At 29.4% G+C, this 23,819-nt stretch overlaps 1 protein-coding gene across 1 annotated transcript in view; it reads left to right on the forward strand.

The window, feature by feature from the left end:
• The window catches only part of LOC129963892 (tyrosine kinase receptor Cad96Ca-like), a 64,279-nt gene that overhangs the window by 38,320 nt on the left and 2,140 nt on the right, over positions 1–23,819 (forward strand). The window contains exons 4-11 of the mRNA XM_056078480.1: positions 6,922–6,972; positions 9,290–9,724; positions 11,086–11,232; positions 15,708–15,864; positions 18,317–18,427; positions 20,931–21,112; positions 21,223–21,345; positions 23,156–23,267. Of these exons, the coding sequence (XP_055934455.1) occupies positions 6,922–6,972; positions 9,290–9,724; positions 11,086–11,232; positions 15,708–15,864; positions 18,317–18,427; positions 20,931–21,112; positions 21,223–21,345; positions 23,156–23,267 (1,318 nt within the window). The remainder of the gene's footprint in view (positions 1–6,921; positions 6,973–9,289; positions 9,725–11,085; positions 11,233–15,707; positions 15,865–18,316; positions 18,428–20,930; positions 21,113–21,222; positions 21,346–23,155; positions 23,268–23,819) is intronic.

Genomic DNA, 23,819 nt, shown 5'->3' on the forward strand with positions numbered 1-23,819 from the left:
CAGGTAATTTCTCTGTCTGTTTGACCGGATGAAGGCCGTGGATATTATAAACTCCATCTTTTAATAACTGTCGATTTAGTTTCATATTTACATACATTTTTAACTTAAAGAGCATTAAAAAATTTTTTTTCCTAAATTACAAATTATTAGCATCTAACTTTAATAATAGATTCTTAAGGAATAATAATCTTCAAAAAATATGGCGTTAGAAATTATTACTTTACAGGATCTGTCAAGTGAAATGTAATATAATCCTTAAATGAATAATTAATGTCCCAATGTATTAAAAATAAGTAATTATACCTTGATTTATTTAATGATAACTTTGATTATTCTATTAAACACTTGTAATCACATTGTGTTTACATTGAATATTGTAATCTTGTCCTAACACACATTGTAATCTTGTCTTAATATTTTGAAATTCGAAGAATTTGTATAAGAAATTTATTTTGCAAGACTACTAAATAATCATCAAATCATTTCAAAATTCATCTAATATTCCCAGCGACCCTAGGCAGCTGCCTAATTAGAAATCCGCCCCTGTCTATTCTTTCAAAAAGTTTAACTTCAGGTCAAGAAACAAATTGATTTGTTTCCATTTAAAAGTGACAATATTTCTTTCCATAGGTTAATTTTTTAAAATTATTTCATTTTTAAATTAATTTTCCTGCATTTTTACATTTATTTATATAGATTTGCTAAGCTTTTGTTGAATATTAAAAAAAGATTCGGAAGTGTTACGTTGAATCATTTACTTAATTTTCATATTGAACGAATGCTTTTTTTTTAAACTTTGAAATCTGATCCGTTTTCCGCCGATTGTTCTTTACATTTATTGGCTTGCGTTTTGGCAAAGAATTATGTTTTATTTTATTTTCTTTCTCTCCCCCCCCCCTTCTTTTTCACCTAAATTCATTATAGCTTGTGGAACTATACATGAATAATAATTAAATTCTCCACAATTCTTTAATTTTCATTAGAAAAGTTTTGATTATTTTTAAATATTACACCGTTATTATCACGTGATGTCTCGATTTGAAAACGTTTAATCAAAAGTAATCGGCCTAAAAGAATAACATAAAAAGGCTTAAATCTTTTGTTTTATTATGCCTTTGTATAAAACAGAAATCTTTTCTAAATTAATTTTCGGAAGACCGTTAGACCACACCCATAGATACCTATCCATTTGAAGATAGAGGCGATAATTCTTGTTATGAGAACCATAAATAAGAAAAAGAACTATTCCAAATATAATATATTCGTTATTCTCAGATGTTATCTGTTTATAATTGCTGTGATGTCTGCAACGGAAATTGACGACTGATGAAACTTGAAAAAACTTATCAAAGAATTACACTGAAGAAAGACTGAATCAAAAAGATTTCATTTTTTAATGATTGATGAGTAGGGACGACATTAAATGCGAAATTGCGACTAAATGACAGTCGTTATAATTTGACCTTGAACGCCGTTTTGCATAAAATATATTAGAAAGTCTGTACCGTAAAGAAAGAATTCCAATTTCACATTTACACTTTAATATGCCGTTAGAAGAAGAGTAGCTAGACAACCTTGATTCGTTCTAAAAAAATAACCGCTTCTTTTCATATATGCGCAAATAACGCATTTTTGGTACATTTATTTTGTTCAGAATTTGATTGATTGAATATCATTATACATTACAGAACATATATGCTGTATAAGTATGATGCTGAACTTGCTATTAAAAAAGGATTGAATTTTTTTTTAATATGTGAAGAATTTTTTTTTTAATATTTTAAATGGAACAGGTATTTTTCAAGTTAATTTTATTGAGACTTTGGATGTTAGCATAGAATCTGGAAATTAAGAAATATATCTTCATCCCCTCCCCCCAATTTTTTAAAATTTTGATTCAGCTACTTTTGGATTCTAAATCCCTGCTTAAGTATTCTCCTAATTTAATGTTGTTTATAAAAACTAATACTATTAGTTTTTCTGAAAGCTTTTTGAGTTAGATTCAATTTTCAGCAAAGTTATAGTTGCTTTTTATGATTAGATGGAAAACATATTATATCAAGTTTTTAACTGAAAATATTATGAAGTTTATGAATGTCGTTAGTAATTGTTAAGGAAACCAAAAGAAATCTAACAATTCACCAATGCAATAAATTTATAGAAAAATTGTACTATATATACTGTATTATATTTCTAAAACCATTCAGGAGCATCCTCATCCTCATAGTTTTCAGAAACAGAAAAGTCATTTTCAGTCATACTGACGGAATGCAATAAAGATTATCAAATATATTAAATATACCCTCCCCCCTTTCCTTTCATTTTTTTCTTTTTGTCGAACATATTTTATTACTAGGGCACGAACTCACTCTCGCATAAAAAGAAAAACAAAGAACGTGATATCTTTATCAGTTATTTGATAAAAGTAAGTTGGAAAGTCTTTCTGCTTTTATTCCCCCCCCCCAAGAAATATTTTTTTAGAAAAAAAATTGAATCCTATAAAACCAGACTTAACCTCTAACATGTCGTATTTTGGCCTAAACTAAACTCACTTATATATTAAAAGATTAAAGAATTCAAAATATAATTGTCCATCACGAATTTTACAGAGAAAAGATAAAAAAAAAAAGTCGTTTACATTTCATTACTCCAGATTTCTTTTTAAAAAGCTAAGTTAACAGAAATGAGAATCATTCTTAATTTAGAAAGAGAAAAAATGTAGTGTCCTTATATAAAATTTTAAAACCAAAGTAAGCTAGGTTTGTGGTATCTTTGATTTTTTATTTTTTTTATTTTAAGTTAAGCATTCGTGAAATTTTATTTTATCATGACTGCTTAACTATTTTATTAGAATTGGAATTATTTTATTAATTGACATAAAACAAAAGTGATTTTCTATATCTTAAGCTTCATTTGTTTGAAAATCTGCCCTCAAATAATAGATAAAGTAAAAAATAAATTTTACCAGCGCCATTAAAATTATGTCTTTCTTGCCTGGGCGTCTAAAGGCGAGTCTGAAATTGCTGGAGATTTCTGGAAGTGATATTGAATAAACAAGAAAGTATACTACAATATGTATATAATGCAAATTATTTATGAGTTTATTATGTAATTATTGATGCGTTGTTATAATTTTTTTTGAAGAACAACTGGTTTTTCAGAAATGATGAAATTTGATTTTCATTATAAATGCTGAACTCTTGGATTAGAATTGGAAACATTACATTAATTGTAATAAATAAATGTAAGGCATCGTGAAAGCATGATTAATTTAAGAATAATATCTTGCTTAATAAAATGTAATAGTTTTTAATTCAAATTTTATTATTAACAATACATACTGAGCGAACAAATTTCGATATAAATTCTATGAGTTTTGGTAAATTAAAAAAAAAAATCTTGGGGGGGTATAAGCCAGCACGCAACATTACATTTCTTCATAACATTTCCAATTTTTTTACTTTACAAGGTCTGTCTTGGAAATCTTGTCTTCCAAGTTTATTTCTAATGAAAGTTTTTGTTGTGATATTTGAAGAATAAGATATAAAATTCTTTTATCTTTTGATCCCCTATAATCCCACAGTCTTTTTGGAATTTTTTCTTGTCGTTCTCACGTACCAGGCGTGCCATTCTCGGAATGTGGTCCTCTCGTTATTAAAAGATGAGAAATCCCTCCGAGGGGGTTGTCGCGAAGTTGTCGCCCAGAGATCACTTGTCCTTGATTCGGATGGTGGCCGGTGAAGGTCACTCGATTGCAGCAGCAGCAGCCTCTGGTTACGCGTCGCCTCTCCGCGATTATTTTTTTTGCACCTGGTCATGCCTTTGACAAGTCATTAATTTCATCTCGATTGAGAAGAGCGCGTCTCATCTTTTTTCAGTGGCTACCGTGGAGAGCGGTCGTTCAAGGACAGGGGCAGTCAGTCAAGACGACAGGTCCTTCTCTTCTCTCTGGAAGATCACACTCTTCACACGCCATCTTCATTCCGGTGCAGTTAGCGGAATGAATTATACAGCCACCTTTTTTTCTTCTTCTTCCGAATCTATCACTTCTGACAAACTTCTCTTTTTTAATTTAGGTAGATAAGAATGTGTTCTTTACGAATGTTACAGGCATTCTGTTCTTTGGAAACGCTTCTGCATTTTGTTTACATCAAGTTGCAGTTCAAGCCGATGCTGAATTTTAAATCAACCAAACAAACAAAAGAGATGACATGTTGTATAATTTATTGATAATATTGTAATACGAGCTCCCACAGGCGACAGATTTAAAATACGGCCCCTGGCAGAATCTATTTAAATTCAATTATTAAATCATTTAAATAATTCATGAGTTGAATGATAAGAAAGTTACAAAGTTTCTTTTATTCATCCATCGTTCTATAAAATTAGTTAATCACTTTTATTTTTAAAGGTATAAGCAATTAACCATTTTTTAAAATTTTAATTCTAATACCATATTCTTAATATGATTTTTATGACGAATATAAAATGATTTTTATCTTTCAGTTCTGATACATTGTTATTCGAACCTTTAATTTAAGCAGCATTTCATTTTAAAAACATAGACTAAAGTTTCATTTTAATTTCAGATAGATAAAAAAAAGTTATCTTTTTTTTTTACATCTTTTTTAAGATCTGTTATTCAGGATTATTTTACCTGCCATCGTTCTATCGCTGCTCAGTTCTTCAATTTCTTTATTTTCCTGTTAATTAGTTATAATTTTCATTTAAAAATGTTAATGTATAGTTGTTTTAATTCATTTTAACTTACTTTGCATATAAGAGCAAAGCATTGACCAAAAATATGTATGTTCTCCAATTACACAATCCACACTTATTCCTGCAAAAGTCAGTCCATTTGATGTGAATCGATATTGGAAATACTTCTGCTGTAGGATAACTGAAGTTGAACTGAAGCACCTGCTCCACCAATTTGAATTCTCAAAACACTCTACCGTCTCTCTCTTTCTCCATGAAATTTCAAGTTCATTCCCGGACTAGACACTTTCACAATAAAGGAATATGAAAGTTACACACACAATTTTTTAAATATGGTTAGCGGATAATATAAATAAGCTTGTCATCTTCGAAAATCTGCTGTTCATTGGCATATTAAAAGTATTAATTTCGTTATGACAATTAAATTTGATGAGCTAAGTCTTATCACAAAATAAAAAAAGTTTTTTAAAATCATATTTGTACAGTAAATATAAAACCTTTTGATTGGTAAACTATGTTTAAAAAAATTGAGGAATTAATTGGCGACGAAAAATGGTAAAATCCTTCCAGATGTAGAAGCTAGAGAATGTGCTTAAACTTTATTTTTGCACTATCTTTTGAAATTAGAGATTGATGAATAGCAGGTTATCATTGATGATGTACCTAGGAATCTTGAATTTCCATATGAAATAAAAATTAGCGAAATCGATGCAGTGGTTATGACTGGAGGACTGCTGTGGAGCTCCCCTCCCCTCATAAAGAAAGTATAATGAAAAGGTTTTTTTTTTATTATTATTTTTCTCAAAAAGCGAAAAGATGGGGGGTAGTGACCGTTGATGATATAGCTCGGGGGCATAAACTTTCATATGAAAAATCGAACCATATGTTAGGATTTGACTAGTTCTTCGATCTTTCTAATTATTTTTAAGTACATGGATAATGTTTTAGAATTGATACTTATAGAACTCAGCATAATTTAGCAAATAATAGTTACAACATTTTTTCCAATATAAGTTAATATCGGGAAAAATAATATGAACCAATTTAATGTTAGTCACATTAAATTGACATTACATTAAATTAAGAGTTACATTAATTACAAAAATCTCGACATTCTGGAAGAAACGTGCAAAATATCTCCACCCCCCCCTTTTTCTTTTATTAGAAGCTTAATCTATGGTGTAATGAAAATCATTGTTTAGTAGGAAGTAAAATCAATTTTTTAACTTTATACTTTTAATTTATCCTCATGTCAGATATATTTTTTAAAAATTACATAAATGCACGAATATTTTTGTCACCGTGATTTTCTAAAATTGTCACCAAAAGCATCTCTTTCTAGAGGCGGTTTACGTATTTTGCAGCCCTAAAAAATCACATTATGTTGCCCCCATGACGCATTTAGTTTTACATATATAATAGAGAAACTAACTAAAATCATAAAAATTTTGAAAAATTAACTACAGTAATTAATTAATAGCTCAATTTTTTCAGATATAAAAATTTATTTATCTTGAAAGATTCTAAAGAAACAATAAATTTCAAACAAATATATCATTAAAAATTATTATTTTAAAGAATCTGTTAAGTGTAATATAACACAACCAGTTACTGAATAACTAATATTCTAAAATATTAAGAAAAGGCAATTACTTATGCCTAAGTTAATGATTTTAATAATGTGAACACACCCTGTACTCCTAATATTCTACAATTCAAAAAATGTGTACTTTTTACTTGACAAATTGACTAATAAATTTTTTTATTAATCTACTTTCCTCTTCCCTGTTTGTTTAGCGCCCCTAGGACTACCTTTGATTCTAAATCGGAAATACACCTCTGCCTCTTTTTTTTTGCTCTCGGTCCCACACCATTGAAATTAAGGCAATCAAAATATCTAAAATAAATAAAGTATTGAGATGATTTACGCTTTCAAATCCTCTCACTTCTCATGGGCATTTTGGATTGTTTTGAAGATTGACAGTTTTCTATTTAATGTAGCTTGACAGGGGAAAAAAATGCAATTTCACAAGTATTTGAAAATTCGAAAGAATATTGAAATGTTCAGCATATAATCCAGATTTTCATAATTATTTTCATACTATTTACTTAAATTTTTATATTTTTAATAAAATATTTTTATTTAATATATTAAAAATAAAATTTAATGATAAATGGTAATTCATCTCTTTTATTTTTTAGGGTGGAAATGATTTCTACTTGTACATAACTGCAAATGATGGTCATCAAACGGTAAGTAATAGAAATTCAATATTTAAATTATATATTGGTTTTTCATGAGCTGGAGTTATTAAATTTTTCAAATGATCGAAATTTTCTAGTCACATGCATATTATTTCTTTATTTTTACGAGCAATTCTTTAAATCTATTGTTGGCAAATTATAGCCCGAAATAAAGAATTTCGTTCTATATAATTTTGTTTATGAATTCTTGTTGTAATATTGCACAGCGTATGGAATGAGTAAACTTTTCTTATCTAGCTGCCTGAAATGAATATCTCTATTTGAATTTCTGTTTCCAGAATCCAGAATTTAGTCTTTATTTTGATTGCTCGATTAAACTGGCAATAGAGAACTAAATTTAAACCTAAATATATAAGCTTCATAATTTCATCTGGCTTTCCGATTTTATTTAAAGAAAATTACAAGAACGATTTTTTTCCCCTTGTTCTGAGAAAATAAAAATAAAACAGAAAGAACTATAAGTTAAAGAAATTATTGTCTATTTATTTTATGTTTTGTTTTTTTCCCAAAAGCATAATCGCTTATAATATTTGATATCTAATCGCATCATTTTTGTATGTTAAATATCGGTATCGATTATCAAGGTGAAGAAAATGTAGATTATTAACTTCAAAAATAATGGCTCCTAAAAGTGACAAGATTTTGTTATTCAAAACTATGACCAATTTAAAGCGATGATCATTAGCCTAAATAACATTTCAAGGAACTAATCTTTGTTCAAATATTTTTGCTTTTTTGAATGATATTCGATTTGTATGAGAGTTTTAAGTTTGTTAGAGTTAAACACTTTTTTAATTAATTTTTTTAAATATGCCATTTGTATTCAATTATTGCTTTGCTTTGTCTGGTTAACTCTGATTCTTGTGCCATGAAATCAAAAACAACCAAGCGGCAAAATCCGACAACTGTTTAACAAACTGAAAACTAACAAAACTGTTTCCGAAAAATATAGTTTTTTTTTATAGTTTTTATTTCATTCAAGAAAGGCATATTTTCATGGAAAGAATTATGGGTTTTTCCCTTTTTTTAAACATATAGATGTTAATCATTTTAATAATAAAAAAAAAGAAAGAAAGAAGGACAGAAAAAAAAAGAAGTAAGCGTTTAGTTGAAGCGATGCATGCAGTTTCTAGAATTTACTCCTTAATTACTTTCAACTATAAATGAGGGTGAAATGACGTTGTTTACAAATTTATAGAGGTTGATATCTGTCGCTTCTAAAAATATCAATTTTCCGCATCAATGATAATAGGTTAAAGTAATTTTACATCAGAGGTACTCATTACAGAAAAACATTGGGAATTTTAAAAAAAGGATATAGCAATAAAAATTATACAATTTTTTGTTTAATGCTTTAATTGGAAGATACTGTAATAGAGGATGTTGACTGTGCATTGGGCTCAAGCAAATGACCTTTGGACCAATCAATGTCAATAAAAAAGTTGTACTCGAAAACACTTATAGAAATATAGGACTATGGAAATTTCTTTTAACATGATAATGTTTATAAATTAATATATTTTCCATAAATAACGTGATGCGACATGTACAAAGGAAAAAAAATATTAAAAACTATTAAAATAATTAAAAAATAAATGAGAAAAATATTAAAATATTATTAACTTATTTTCGTAGGGACACGAATTTGCAGGTTATAATCAAAAGAGTCTTTAAATTTTTTCATGACGAGAAGTTGAAAAATAACAATTTTTACGAAGTGTATATTCATCACAATCTGTATACTAAATTTATGGCAATATCCAGAACCACTTTTAATTAGAAAAGCTAACAAGTGCTGTGATTATCACAACTTAAAAGTTTTAAATTATAGTTCATTAAAGATAATAATTATTTCATTTTATATTTAAAGGAATTTTTTTATATCACTTAGCAAGTATTTAAATTCCTCTGCAATTGGTAAATTATTTCATTACCATAAAAATAATAGTAAATAATCGAAACAATTTAAAATTATTTTTAAACTGACAAAACTATAAATGAAGCAAAACATGTCATTGTATAGAATAGGATAATAATTGAAATATAGCATAATACTAAAATATCTTATCATAAGCTTTACTCTATCAGTACACTAGTACGGTTTAAATTGTTAGATTCATATCAATAAATCATGAATGGACTTAAAAAAAAAATCTTATTTCATATTTTTAGCTGCCTTTCATGTAATAGATTATTAACCAAGATGCTGTTAAAATTATGCTCGAAGGGAAATTTGTTGAAAACTGCACAAGAGATTTTTTTTTTAAATATATGTAAATCACAATATTTCTTTTTCATTTTTCAGGCAAAAATTGAAGTGTATGTTCGAGTCCTTGAGGAGAGCAACAGTGGTATACCTTCCATAGATCCGCCCTTGGACGTCCCCTTCAGCACCTCCCGCCCTCGCCTCCGGCCCTTTCCTCCCTTTGTACCCAGCGCCCCTCACCCCGCCCACCCCTCCTCCTCAGCTTCCGGACCTTTTCGCCGTCCCCCCGCGAAAGGGAACGCCCCTGCCCCCACCCCCGTTGCCCCCTCCCTCATCCCCTCCCCTGGCGATCAGCCCCCAGTTCCAAAGGTTCCTGCGAGAGAGGGCGGCGAGCAGGCGGGCAGCCAGGGGGGGAGCAACATCTTGACCACCACCGTGCTGCCCATCCTAGCGGTAACGGGCCTGGCGCCCTTGCTCATGCTGCTGCTGTGGCTGCTGCACAGAAGATGCAAGCACAATGAAAAGCTGGTGGCGGTGAGTTTTTTTTCCTTGTTTAAAAAACAAATTTTACTGTCATAAAAGTTAAACATAGCAAAAGGTTTGTTATCACAAAAAATAAATTTCAAAATTAAGTGTGATTTTGTTTTTAATATGCTCTAAAGAGTACATGTTATATTATATATATATAATTATTCATGCCTAAATAGAATTTCTTTGTTTTATGTATAATTTTTCTAATTCTTTCGAATAAGATTGATGTTGATAAAAATAAATTCGATTTATGGCATCAGTTGCAAGGGAATTCGATCATAAATTTGTAATATCACTATCTTAGACGATTTTAGATCGCCTTAATGAACATTAGCTAAAGAATAAATGACGCTTTCTTGGGACATATATTGACTGACCTAAAGTGATGCAATTCGAAATTTCAGAGCCTGTTAAATTTAGCCAAAGAAAAGTGGAGCTTTTTTTGCTTAAAATGTTGATAACTCACGAATATTTTATAAAAAATGACGTATAGGATTGGAGCACTATAAAAATTAGCTTCTATTTTAATCTGTTTAAAAAATTCTCTATTGGCTCAAACAAAATAAGATATAACTAACTGCCTTAAGTGACTAGTGTGTTCATCCAGATTATTGCCTCTTAAACCGATTTAAATGAAATAGTTAAGTCATAACGATTATCTATTTGACGATGGTAAGCCTATTTTAGCGCTTGTTTAACTTTCTGTTTGACACCAATCTCTTTATTTCTTTTACATCTTGCTTAATCTGATTTAATGGAATGACAATTCTCTCTTAAACCTTCCAATAACATTTTTTATCTCTATTAATTAACGAAACATTAAATCAAGCACGACTGTAAAAACATTTTATAAATCATTTACGTTCGTATAAGGATTTGTTTACTCTAATGTTGTCATTGAGAAATACATAATAAGAGCGAATTCTGTGCCACGTACGTTAGAATTTTATATGCATAGATTTTTTGTTTCTTTTAGAGCCTTTTCGACTGATTTATCTCTAATGGTTTAAAAATTAGCTATTGGGCTGCAATTAGAATAAACATTGTATAAATAAAAATGCTTTCTATATAAATTAGTATATTTTGTGATAGTTTGGGCACTAAATATAAATATTTCGAATAAAATCTGTTTGAAATGAACCTCCATTAATCCAGCAACCCCCTCCCAAAATGTATCTGTCGGATTATTGAGAAGCTACTATGTAAATAAAATTTTAAAATTATTTTTTCAAATTTTGAATGCAAAATCTTTGAAATTTTTCCATAAAATGAATCTTATTATAACAATTTCTAAATCATGCCATTTAGTATATAATAAATGAAGGAGGTAACCATGTGCTTATCCAAATAATTTCTACTTGCAGCTGAAAAAGGCATCGTCCGTCGGTGCGAGGAGGGAAGGTAGCCTGTCCGAGACTGTGGCCTTCAGCTACTCTCCTGCTGCCTTACTGCGGCCAGCCACGCCACCTTTCAGTACCACACAATCATCTTCCGGAATCACCATACCGAGGGTAAGATATCCCTAATTATCTGTGTTTTCGTCAACATTGCATGCTTAAGTTGCGAGATATGCAGCAATAATTACAGTGATTTGAGATAATTTTCTTGAATGGCCATGCTCAATGCACGCAAACAGAATCCTATTTATTTACTTCACATATACAAAATTAATTTGTTCTTTATTATTCTATATCATTATACCTTTCTTTATTATTATTTTCAGTGTTTTCAAAAAATAGGAGACAGATTTCTTTCTTTAAAAATGCAAAAACATTATTTAACTGCTTTGTTAATTTCTTTTATTTAACTCGACTTGTTTCGTATTTTTAAAGAGGACTGTTGAAATCGATTTTTCGCACATTTTTCAAAGAATAGAGAGTTTTGAAATTTTTGTATTCTTGTATATTCTTGATGATAATATTCTATGGAATGGAATTTTAAAACTAATCCAAGTGAATTCAAGATACGGCAATATTTATAATATATATATCTGTAAATCAAAAACCTAAGCATTGAAAACATTCAAGATAAAAAAAAAATCTACTTGTAAGTACATTAACATAAGTGCTTTTAATTGCCTCTACTAACTTTAAAAGATGTATAAATGTATGTTTATGTAAATAAATTCACAAAATAATAATATTTTTTTGTAAATTAAAAACTTAAGCATTGAAAACATTCAAGATAAAAAAAATCTACTTTTAAATACATTAACATAAGTGCTTTTAATTGCCTTTACTAACTTTAAAAGATGTATAAATGTATGTTTATGTAAATAAATTCAGTGAGAGAGTGGATAAATACTCCTTTCAACATTTCATTGCCATTTTTCAAAAATATAAATAATTTACAAAATTTCGATATAAATATAAATATTAACATATTTTCGAAAAATCAAGTAATTTTAACTCTGAATGGAATTTTTAAAAAAATAATATTCTTTGCATTTTATCTAGAATTTACATGATTCTTTAATGTATTTTTGCTGAACAGTTTAATTTTATTCTTCCACAAATATGAAATAATGAGCTAATAAGTAAACGTAATTTAAATGGCTAATAAAAGTATTGAGAAATTAATTTCTTGTTCATTTCCAAAAATCACTGGTGTGAGCAATTGAAACTGAAATGACATTATTAAAAGGAATCCAACGAACAATTTTATAAATTTTTATTGTTGCAGTTTTTTGCATTAACAAATAATTAATAAAAGAGAAAAAAATTATGAATATAATATATTTAATATAAGATGTACTAAATAGGTAAAATTGTAAAAGAGTTGAAATTTGCATATTTTTGAAAAAAAGTTTAAAACTGCTTCATTTTGAGTTATTTTAATTCCCAATTTTTTTAAAAAATAACACTATATGATTTAAATTCAGTACAAAGAACTAAAAATTTTGAAATATTTTTCTCCAGATAGTCTCTTTGTAAATATGTGTAATTTGTTTAAATATTCTATAACATTCATTGCTATATACCGAGCCTGCATTGTGAATTGAAAGTGCTATATTTAAGCCTTCATTATGCAATTGAAATGCCATGAATTTAGCAGGAGATATTATTGCAGTAATCGCATTTTAGTTACTGACTCCTCACATTGACTACACTTTAAAAAACTGTGTTGCGCATGTATCATTTCTTTAAATTATTTTTAATACTAATTTATTTAAAAGAAACTCATATATTTGAACACAAATCATTTTTTAAAATCAGTAACCTATTTTTTAATGAAATCTAAAACATTCTCTTTGAATCCGCGTCTATTCAGGGAATTGTTTTTAAAGTTCAATGACATGTACTAACACATATTACGTCATTTTCCGGTAGTGTGACAGTCGCAGTCAGTACATCGGAGGTTGTCAATTTCATTTGTCAGTAACTGTGAATTATATACAGGCAAAACAATTTTCGTAGAAAGAGGCGATAATTTTTTGACAACTTTTATTTTCAAGATTTTAAGGAAATAGCTTAGTTTTTGTCTTTTATTTTTATCAAGATTACTTTGTCAAAGCCATGACGAGTACAGCATGGTGTACCGACTAGGAAGACTAGCAGTAAAAAAAAGAGAGCTGTGAGAAAGCATTTTGAACTTATATAATTTTAGAAAGGAATCTGTCAGCAATGTGTAAATGTGGTTCGGCACATGTGTAAAAACTCCTGGTGGAAATATAAGAGTTCACGCAACTGAGAAATTAAAGAGAAATCGATTTCGAATAATTAGGAAATTATTTTAGAATATAGAGTAAATTAGAAATTATTACATTCATTTATTTATTATTATTATTTTGAATTTTGAATGCGATGTAAATAGCTTGCAGATGCCTCTCATTAGTTTAATATTTTTATAAACTTTAAAAAGTGCTATTAATTATTTTACAGTCATCAAAAATTTCATTTTTCATAAAGAATGATAAAAATATAATTTAAAAAATTCCGACAGTTTGAGGGAGTTATTTCTATGGTTTAAGGAGCTTCTATTTTAATTCACTTTCTGGTATGTTCCAATAACCCCTTTGAAAAAATATTTCCGTTGCTAATAAGTCAACGTATGCGTATGCATAATAAAAAACACCTCCTCTTCAGTCAATAGACAACGTCAGTACATCGGAACAACACTTGAAGATCTAAATTTAACTCCTAAATTTAGGCCTTGTGATAAGAAATTATGCTAGATTAAATCGTGAGTAGGTTGTTTCCTCTGCTCTGTTTTTCATGGCGACAAAATAAGCGAATATGCACTGCGGAAAAGGAAACATAGATGACGGCGGGAGGATGAATAAAATTTTTATGAGTTTTTAAACCGTTGAGCATACGACCAGTGGAGGTTTTTCAAGTAGGCAGTTCAGGCAATTGCCTAGGGTCGCTTCGCTGATGGGGGAGAGGCACAGGCAGATCGATTTAAAAAATTGTTCTTAGTCCAATTATTTAATAAATACATTTTCTGTGACATAAATAGAAAACCCTTAAATATGAGTTCTATGAATAGTATTGATGCTTTGTTAAGTATAATCAAACTGGTTCCAGCCTGTCCTGTCAGTCACTACAGTGTTTTCAATCCGTTCACTTGCAGCATTTTATATATATAGCAGTATATGGGTAAATAATATTGGATGCAAACGTGGGAGCCACTCAATCACGTATTGTAATAAATAAAAACACGTGCACTTTTTATAAGGTCACTGAACTAAAAAAATCAACCTAATAAAAATATTAAACATATTAATTAAGATAAAACTGTGCTGAAATGTAAAACATTTTATTAAAAAAAAGATGGATAGGGTTTTATAATGTGTATTGCCTAAAATGCATGAATTCATCTCTACAAAAGCTCCAAGTATTAGCAATACAGACAAGTTTGTCTAGAGTGGCTGATTTTAATAATAATTGATTTCGGAACAATATATTAAAATTTATTTTCATGAAAAATATCAGTGGGAAATCAGCGGTATTATTTTCCTTTCTGTTTTTTCAGATACTAACATAATAAAGCGTGTTTCATGCTCCAAGGAAATGGATGCATGAAATGCTGAAGAATGGATGTATGAGTTTAGTATTTTTTTTTCGATTGATTGGATTTAAAATTTGGATCTGCAAAGAGTATTAATTAAATTAAAATTAAATTGATTTTATGTATTAATATTTTTAGGAGTTATATCGGGGAAACACCCAAATTTCGTTTAATCTCAAATTATTAACATTCTAATCAAAATTTCGGAGAAATGTCATTAAGATGCATATTTCCTTTTTACAAAGTGCAGGTGGTCACAAACTCTTTCGCTAACTATAATTATTGTTAAAATATGTTAATAAGTTGACCTATGATTGTTTCTATGTATTATTGTAATAGCGTTTATAAAGCTTTAAATAAACACACTTATATTGATAAATATCAATGTGGACATAGTAATTCGAAGAGAGTCAAGGAATTAATTCCAATTCTCGTCTAGTCTTATTCAACATTTCTGCTGTTGACTAGACTTCTAGACACAACATCTGTGATCTTAAATTCGAGTGCATCAATATCTTCAACTGGCGTTGCAAAATACTCTATCCTATATGCGGTCTTAAAATTGACATTGAACAGTAATGTCCGATTTAATTTTATGCAACCAAAGTATATATTGAATTTTTCCCCTCGTTGACGCCATTTTGATAGTATTCGATTGTAAAATCACTATTTCTGCGTTAGATGAAATAAAAAAAGAAATTTAAGAAGAAAATGATACCGTAGAAGAATATTTATTATATTATATTCAATAGTTCTTTTATAATATTTTTTGTAGACTTTGGGATCATCCAGAATATCCAAATCTGGTAGCTATAAATCTCACGGTCTGTCCTGTAGAGCACCAACACACTCACTCACATATTTTCCTTTATTATAAGTAGAGATAGAGATAAAGAAGAGATGTAATGCAGTAGTTATACTATTCTTGTTGCCATTCACATCAAATGAATTTCAAACTCTTATTTTTCATTTGCAGATTGGAGGAGACTCGGACAAATGGGAATTCCCCCGCCATCGCTTGCAGTTCATCGGAATTCTGGGTGAGGGCTGCTTCGGACAAGTCTGGAAATGTCTTGCTCAAGATATAGGACCTCGAGAAGAAACCATTACAGTCGCCGTTAAAACTCTCAAAGGTATATTAATTTTCGAATTTAAAATATTGAGCTCTTTGTTGAATTTTTTTAGCTAATATCCTCATTTTTTAAAGATATTATTTTAGAAATTAACACATTATTTTGAAATGGTCATTTTAGAAATTTTCAGAAACTGCTCATACAATGTGTGAACGACAAATACCAGTTTATACCACTTATACCACCAACCAATTTACGCATTATTTATTTTAAAGAAAGAGACAGGTATGCATTAAGAGTCGACCGGAACATGCACAATTTTTTGCAAACAAGTCTTCTAAAATTATAAGTGCGATTTTTATTAAAACTTTTATATGAACAAAAAATGTTTATAAATATTGTCAATTCTCAAACACAAAAACCTTTCGTGCTTTTGTGCATGCGCCGAGAATATAGAGGCGAAATGGAGGCGAGAGACCAAATAGAGGCGAAATAAAAGATAAAGCACCTCTCAAAGTAACGATAATCAAAGTCAATATCTAACTGAGGAATCCAGAAATGCTCTCATCTTACTGCGTATGACTCCTTTAAGGAGCAAAATCCTCCAAAAGCTCTAATTGAATCATTAATTGAACAATATTACAGAGCATAATATAAAATGACAATTTTTTACATTACCATCCTTGTTTCGAAAAATGTTAACAAGATGATGTTTCGAAACTGGTGTATTATCAGTAAATTGCATCATGCAAAGTCATCTGAAACATTCATCAGGTATGGTCGTTGGACTTAAAGCTACCAAATAAAATTTCACATTAGATAATTCCTGCTCGTCAAGAAGGAATTTCTGAAATTATAAAATTAATTTAAAAGATTAATCGTAATTTTAATTTTTCCTTAAAATGTATAGCATATTATCACATACGAAAAAAAAAATTGCATTATTTTAAAATTCGAAAAATAAATAAACAAACTTTTGAGAGGCATTAATTTTATTTCTATGCAGTTATTTTCCAATTTTAATATATTTTTAAAGATGCTTTTAAATATATGCTATAACTATACTTTTCATTGTTTTGGTTACTGTGTTTATAAGCATGCGATATTCAATACAATTTTAGTGTGTACCTTATCGTTTGTTACAATGAACAACAAAGCATTTACAAAGAACATAGAACCGTATAGCTCTAGTGGTAATGTACTAACTTTGGGGCGTGAGGATTCCAAATTTGAAATCTGATTTCACCAAAGATCCGCCGTGTCCGCCCCACCGTAGGTCAAATGCCCTCCCAGAAACATGGAGATGGGGCACCCTCCTGTCACCTGAGCGTGCACAAAATAACAAGGTCCATCTCAAAATCGCCGTAGTGTTACTTCCAAGTAGAACATTAATATAACCAAATTTTAGAGATAATATAAATCTCGAAGAAAAGAATGAAAATCAAATAGATATTGCAGAACAAATAAAAATCGTAACAAGACAAAAGGAAAAAAAATGCCCTTTTCTTTAACATGATGATATTTTTTTGGCTGGCATTGTTTTTATGAGTAGTGCAATGTAAATGCGATGCATAGAATGCTCCACCTGATGCAATCAAGACAAATTTAATTAATTCTCAAACATCATTCATGCTACTAATTAGAGGTTCAAATCCATCATTTTTTTTTTTTTTGAAATATCTGGGAATGAAAAAGGAAACCAGAGAAAGATTATTTAAATTTCATAAAAAGCCTTTTTTTAAATACTTTTATTAATGTAGCAGAAAACAGTTTTTATTATTATTATATCAGTTATTTTCTACCCCTACCCTATTTTACAATTCATTTTATTATTGTGGATGAATTCATTAATATAAATATTTTGTTACCTTAAAATCATTTTTAAAATTTTTTTCACAAATTCTCTTCTATTTGTCGTCGTTCTTTTGGAATTAAATTTTAACAAATAAATAACTGAACTTTAGTTTAATTTCTGAAAATGAAAACAAATATTCAAACTCTCAAAACTGGAGAACATCCGGAAATGACGGCAAATCGATTGTAAAAATTCCATCTTTACAAACATGAAACAAATCAAGTTAAAAGAGTATAAAAATATATTTCCCAGACTTATCTTCTTCCGCATGGAACGATTTAACCCGAACTGAAATACCTCCACACAAAACTATAAGTAAACTGTATCTCAAGATTAATAGATGTAAAATCATAATCCTCGCTCAGGTAGCGGAAACACGGTAAAATTTATATCCTAACTGCACGCATTGTCAGATACACATCAAAACAGGCAGTTCCACGTCGTCTATATTGCTTGATAAAACAAAAAAGAACTTTTGCATGCTGCTTCCTAAATTCGTGAATATGTATGACATAGCTGTTTGTTCAACTGGTGTTAGATGTGAAAGCTTGGTTACTGTAATTTCGTTTCATATGTAGTGAGCAGCAGGTGTGTTGATTTTTCACCTGCAGCGAGTGTCTGAAAAATCATAAAATTCGATTTTATTTTTGTTTACAGAAAACGCCACCGAAAAAGAGAAAAAAGATCTTCTGTCGGAACTGGAGGTGATGAAACTGCTGGAACCTCACCCAAATGTTGTCACACTTCTGGGCTGCTGTTCTGACAAAGGTTTTTGAATGCTTCTTGTGAACATTTTCCATTTTTATTTATCAATGTAACATTTTGAATCTTTCATGTAATTCAGAGGTCCATATACTTAGAAAATGCTCTTTTTAAAGTAATTAAATATGACAAGAAAAGCACTGGATTATCAAATATGCTTTGAAGATTCTTGACTTTAAGGGGGGGGGGCGTAGACCTCAAAATTTTTTGTGGTATTTTCAAAGTTATTTCATTCCGTATTTTCATTTTATTTACAAAAGTTATATATTCGGACTCATTTAAATTAAAATTAGACACCGTTTAAATTTTGAAACATAATTCAAACAACATTCCTAATTAACTTCGTGTAACTTTTATATCATGTTGTTTTATAATTTAAAAAAAATGTTGCTTCATAATTAAAAAAATAATATCCGATCTTCGATCCTACGTTAAATAGTATCTAGAATTAATCTTTGTTTCTTTTCTTCTCTATCATTGCACAAAATTATTTTCAATTTTAATTTTGCATTTGCTTATACGCAGTATACTAGAAACAAGTTTCCGGAAAGTGATTCACTACTTAATGTTCTGCTGTTTCAGTTTATTTATTTGAAATAAGCACGCTACAGACTCCATTTACAGAGTGCATTAATCAAAAATACATAAGAAACGTTAAACACAAAGAAAATTAAAACACACATAAAAAAGGAAAGGAAAAGAATAAAGAATTACAAAGTTCTAAACCATATATAAGTAAAAATTAAAAATTAAATATAATTATCAAAATTTTCTATTTAAAACGTGTGATATAGAGATTAAATTAAAATCAATAATTTTTTTAGAACAACATTTGCTTAGAGTTCTAACGAGGACTTAATCCGACCCTAGACGAAAAAGGCATTTACGAAAAAAATAAAACATCATTTAGGGACAAATTTAGGCATTTTATGCACATTTTGAAGCTCAGCAGGTGTTAAAGGATTTCTAACTAGATAGCTTCCATGGCTGAAGGACTGTGGTGGCCGCAAACTTGATGATTTAAGAAATATTAACCTAGTTACGAAATAAATTTATATAAACTACAAATTATATAAGTTATAAACTATTAGAGTAATTTTACCGTTTTTTTCAAATTGAGCTACGTCCTATTTGTTTTATATTACGTTTATTTATTTATTAAAATATTTCTAAACATACAACGTCTGCATAAACACTATTACGTATGTACAAACATGGATACGCTTAGTCTTGACTCTTAATAAATAAATGAGAAAAGTAAATATATTCTGGCGTTGTTACTAAAATAAGAAGCTAACATAAAATAAATCATTTAACTGTGTGGTGAGTTCAGAATTGTTAAAGTTATAAATCAAAGGAAGAATGCCACTGCTTGCACATTAGGAAGTGTACATTATGAGATTCCTGTTTTAATTACCTGGTCAGTTTAGCTTCGAATTTCAGCATATTTTAAACTTAATAATTCATTTCAGATTATTATTTTTATTATTTTAGTAATTATGTGAAAATTCTGTATGTGCTTTTATTTATTTCCACACTAATCCAACAGTGAGATATAATTAATAATAGTTAAATTATAGTTAGTGATTACACGACTATAGAAAGAAAGCTATAACGACTGAATATTAAATGAATTATGTAATAAATGCTTCTATGCTTTATCACTTGAATTTATATTATATTAACCTCCTTTCATGACTAGTTTTTTCGCCAGAGATATAGAGTTTTCTTGATTCCTTAGTTTTTAACATTGAATGCATTTATTTAAATTTCACCTTGTTATTTGATGAGTTTAATAAAACCAGTGTATTAAAATTATTGCGCGTTTAAAATTTTAAAACACGTATTTACTGAAAAAAATGAAAGGGGAAGTGAAAAAATGTCACTTCGAAGCTTATATCCAAAATAAGCAATTTTTTTATCATAATTTTAACATTGCAAAAACAATACAATTAAATGGTTTTATATGACTGGGAAATTATTTTGGATTTCATCATAACAATGAAAAAATTGTTATAGACTATATATTAAATAAAATTTTACAAGAATTAATTAAATTATCGTTAAAGAAAAGAAAACTTCATGAAAATTAAATTAGTATAATCAAAAAAAGTAATTTTTCGAATTTTAAAGTTATGAAAATATTATTTTTATAAAATAATATTTTTGGAAGATATAGCTGTAAAACATCCACGACTAGTTTGATTTTTAATTAATATATTTTAATTAATTTTTAAACTATGAAAAGTTGAATTACCTTCTTTTCTTGTAGAATTTCATCAAAACTGGTCAAAAATTATAAATTTATATTAAAAGACATGCAAACAAGGAATAACCCTTATAAATAAAGAGAGAAATAATAAATTACGAATTTTGTTTATTAGATTTTATGATTTTTGTTTATTTTTCAAATTTAACTTATAAAATAGTCTTAAGTTACACAATTAACCTATTCATCAAAAATTAGTCTTAAACATTTGATTGATATTTCCCTCATTGCTTACCATAGATCCCATTCTCGTGATTATGGAGTTCGTGAGTCGTGGCAAGTTGCAGACCTATCTACGCGAAAGCAGAGTGGAACGCATGTATGGCAATCTGCACGGTAGCAGCAAACACCTCACCTCCAGAGACCTCACGGCGTTCTCTTACCAGGTGGCCAAAGGCATGGACTACCTGGCCAATAAAGGGGTAAGCCAAATCCATATCTTTCTTGCTCTTTCTAATTTTTCAAAATCATGATTTAGATTTAGGGTGTAGCTCATATCTCGTGTCATAGCTCACGATATTTTATTTTTCAGATTATCCACCGTGATTTGGCAGCGAGAAATATTCTGGTGGACGAAAACAAAGTGTGCAAAGTGGCTGATTTTGGATTCGCCAGAGATGTCATAGCCAGTCATGTGTATGAGAGGAAATCCGAAGTAAGCTTTTCCCTTCAGGATTCTAGATTCAGCAGATGTCTATGTAGGAAAATAAGCTCGGTGTAGCACTAGATAACAGAATGTGCAGAATGTCAATGAAATTAGAAGAAAACTCATTACGGATAATGATGGTTTTAACAAAATATTATGATACCCTGAAAATTTAAAAAAATGATGGAAAAGATTTCTAGTCTTTAACCAACAGTCTAAAGATTTTTTTTAAAAATTTTGTTGGCCATTTTCGCTTAGCAAAAGCTGTATAAATAATGAGCATAACAGCCAGTCACAATAGTCCCTGTTTATACGGTTTAGTTCTGTAGTAACGGGGTAAATAGCTGTAATTAAAAAATAAATAAAAGGTTCCAGATAGTATAAAATAATACAGCATTTGGAATTTAAGATCCGAAATGGATGTTATTTATGAAATATGATTCTGAAAAATATTTATCCTTAATTGAAATATTCATTTTTTACTATCCAATGTATTAGCACATTGGTAAGCAAACTACCTGTACGGTTTATTAGATTAGTGTAATATTTTAGAATTGAATAAGGAATAATGGGAGATTTTGGATACTGACTGAAATCGACATTTGGGTTTCAGCATTTACTATCAAAAGCTTCGCACCACAATAATATGGTTTTAATTCCAAAGGGACGAACATCAAAGCCTCATACATGATATACTTTTGATGGAACTTTATCTAAGACATGACCGCATCAAAGTAAAGATACTGTCACCAAGTAATCATAAATTCTATAAATTGAAAGATTCTTCCTTTTAATAGAATCCTTGAAACGTATTTAGCAAAAAGGATGGTAGATTCTGAATCATAGATTGGGCCGAGGTCAGATTGATCTGAGTCCTCGTATTAAGTAAGTCCTCGTAATTCTAAGTTTCACATCATAGTAAAATGAAAATATTTTATCCAACAAAAACATACATTATGCACTCATATTTTTAAGTATCTTTAATAGAATCGAGTCTAAAAATGGTGTAACAAGGGGAAAGCAAAATTGATACAGATGCCATTAAAGAACACCGTAAAAATAAAACTAATGTGTATATATATTAATTAATGTGATGAAAGGGGCTGCTTCTATGCTATCTTCTATCGTAAATTAACGATGAGTTCGGGTGCGGAAAAAATCAGATTAGGCTCAGTCCGCTACCTGTAATACGCCACTGGGGTCTCGAACAAACTTTTCTCAAACATTGTAATTGAAATGCTACACTAAACCATTATGGACTTAATAAATGAAATTTGAAATGAGCGCAGCTTCTTTTTACATATTTCTCACAGATATACTTGTTGCACTCCATTCTTGTATTCCTTACATTCATTTATAAACCTTTCTTCGTTATAATTCCGCAACCTCTTCTTCTTCTTCCTTTTCTTATCTTACTGCATGATCTAATGATATTTCAGTTTCGGTGAACTGAACCATGTAGAGCCTTTTATAAGTTTACTTAAGTAGTACATTTATTATACATGATACTTACGCACTCAACCAATTTTTGGAGGAAGAGGGGGGGGGAATGGTCATTAGCTACACCATGTGTAATATATACGTAAATATGGTTTTGCTTAAAATATTTGAGATGTTTATGAATTCTACAAAATCCTTGTACCGAGCTATGATGTTTATGGATATATTTATCAAGAACTTTATGCAAATATGCTCTGGAGCGGCAGTTAGATGCTAAAAACTTCCAATGCATGCTTTTATTCAATAAAATTTTACTTTTAATTAGTTGTTTCAGTATCCAATGTAAAAATATTTCTAAATGCTCGTTTTTTTTTCCCAGGGAAGACTTCCTATTCGTTGGATGGCTCCTGAATCTCTCTTTGACAACATCTACACCACGAAGACAGATGTCTGGTCATTTGGAGTGCTCCTTTGGGAAATCGTCACACTAGGTAAGCTCTGGGCTTCACTTCTTAAAAAAATAAAAACTATTTCTACAGCATAAGTAATTGTGATGCAGTTTACAAAAGCTTAAATTACGGTAATCTCAATGGATCAAAAAATTATTTGGGAATAAATTGAAGCATAAGCAATTGGTTAAAAATTATTTGTATTTCATTGCATTAAAATTAACATAATGACTCTTACGCATAATAGCACTGCCTGTATTCAATCGATAGGCAACCGAGATACATTGTCAAAATAGTTGCATAATGTATAATGGAGCTTGGCGAATTTGGCATAACGTTAAAATCGTTAAGTAAATCCATAGGGAGGAGGGGGAGGGGTCATTTTAATACCTAAATACCCATACATATCTGTCCCCATGATTTTATGAGTATATTTAAAAGTAAAAATTTATAATTATCATATTCTATTAGCACAAAATATTGCACGATATCCCACGATATTGTTCGATGTTCTGAATGCTAGTGAATGTCCAGTAGATATCGAACAACGTTTTTTGGCATTTTGTGCTAAAAGGGATATTTTCTAGCATACTT

The sequence above is a fragment of the Argiope bruennichi genome, chromosome 3 (genome assembly GCF_947563725.1).
Source record: "Argiope bruennichi chromosome 3, qqArgBrue1.1, whole genome shotgun sequence".
In the NCBI taxonomy this organism is placed as follows: Eukaryota; Metazoa; Arthropoda; class Arachnida; order Araneae; family Araneidae; genus Argiope; species Argiope bruennichi.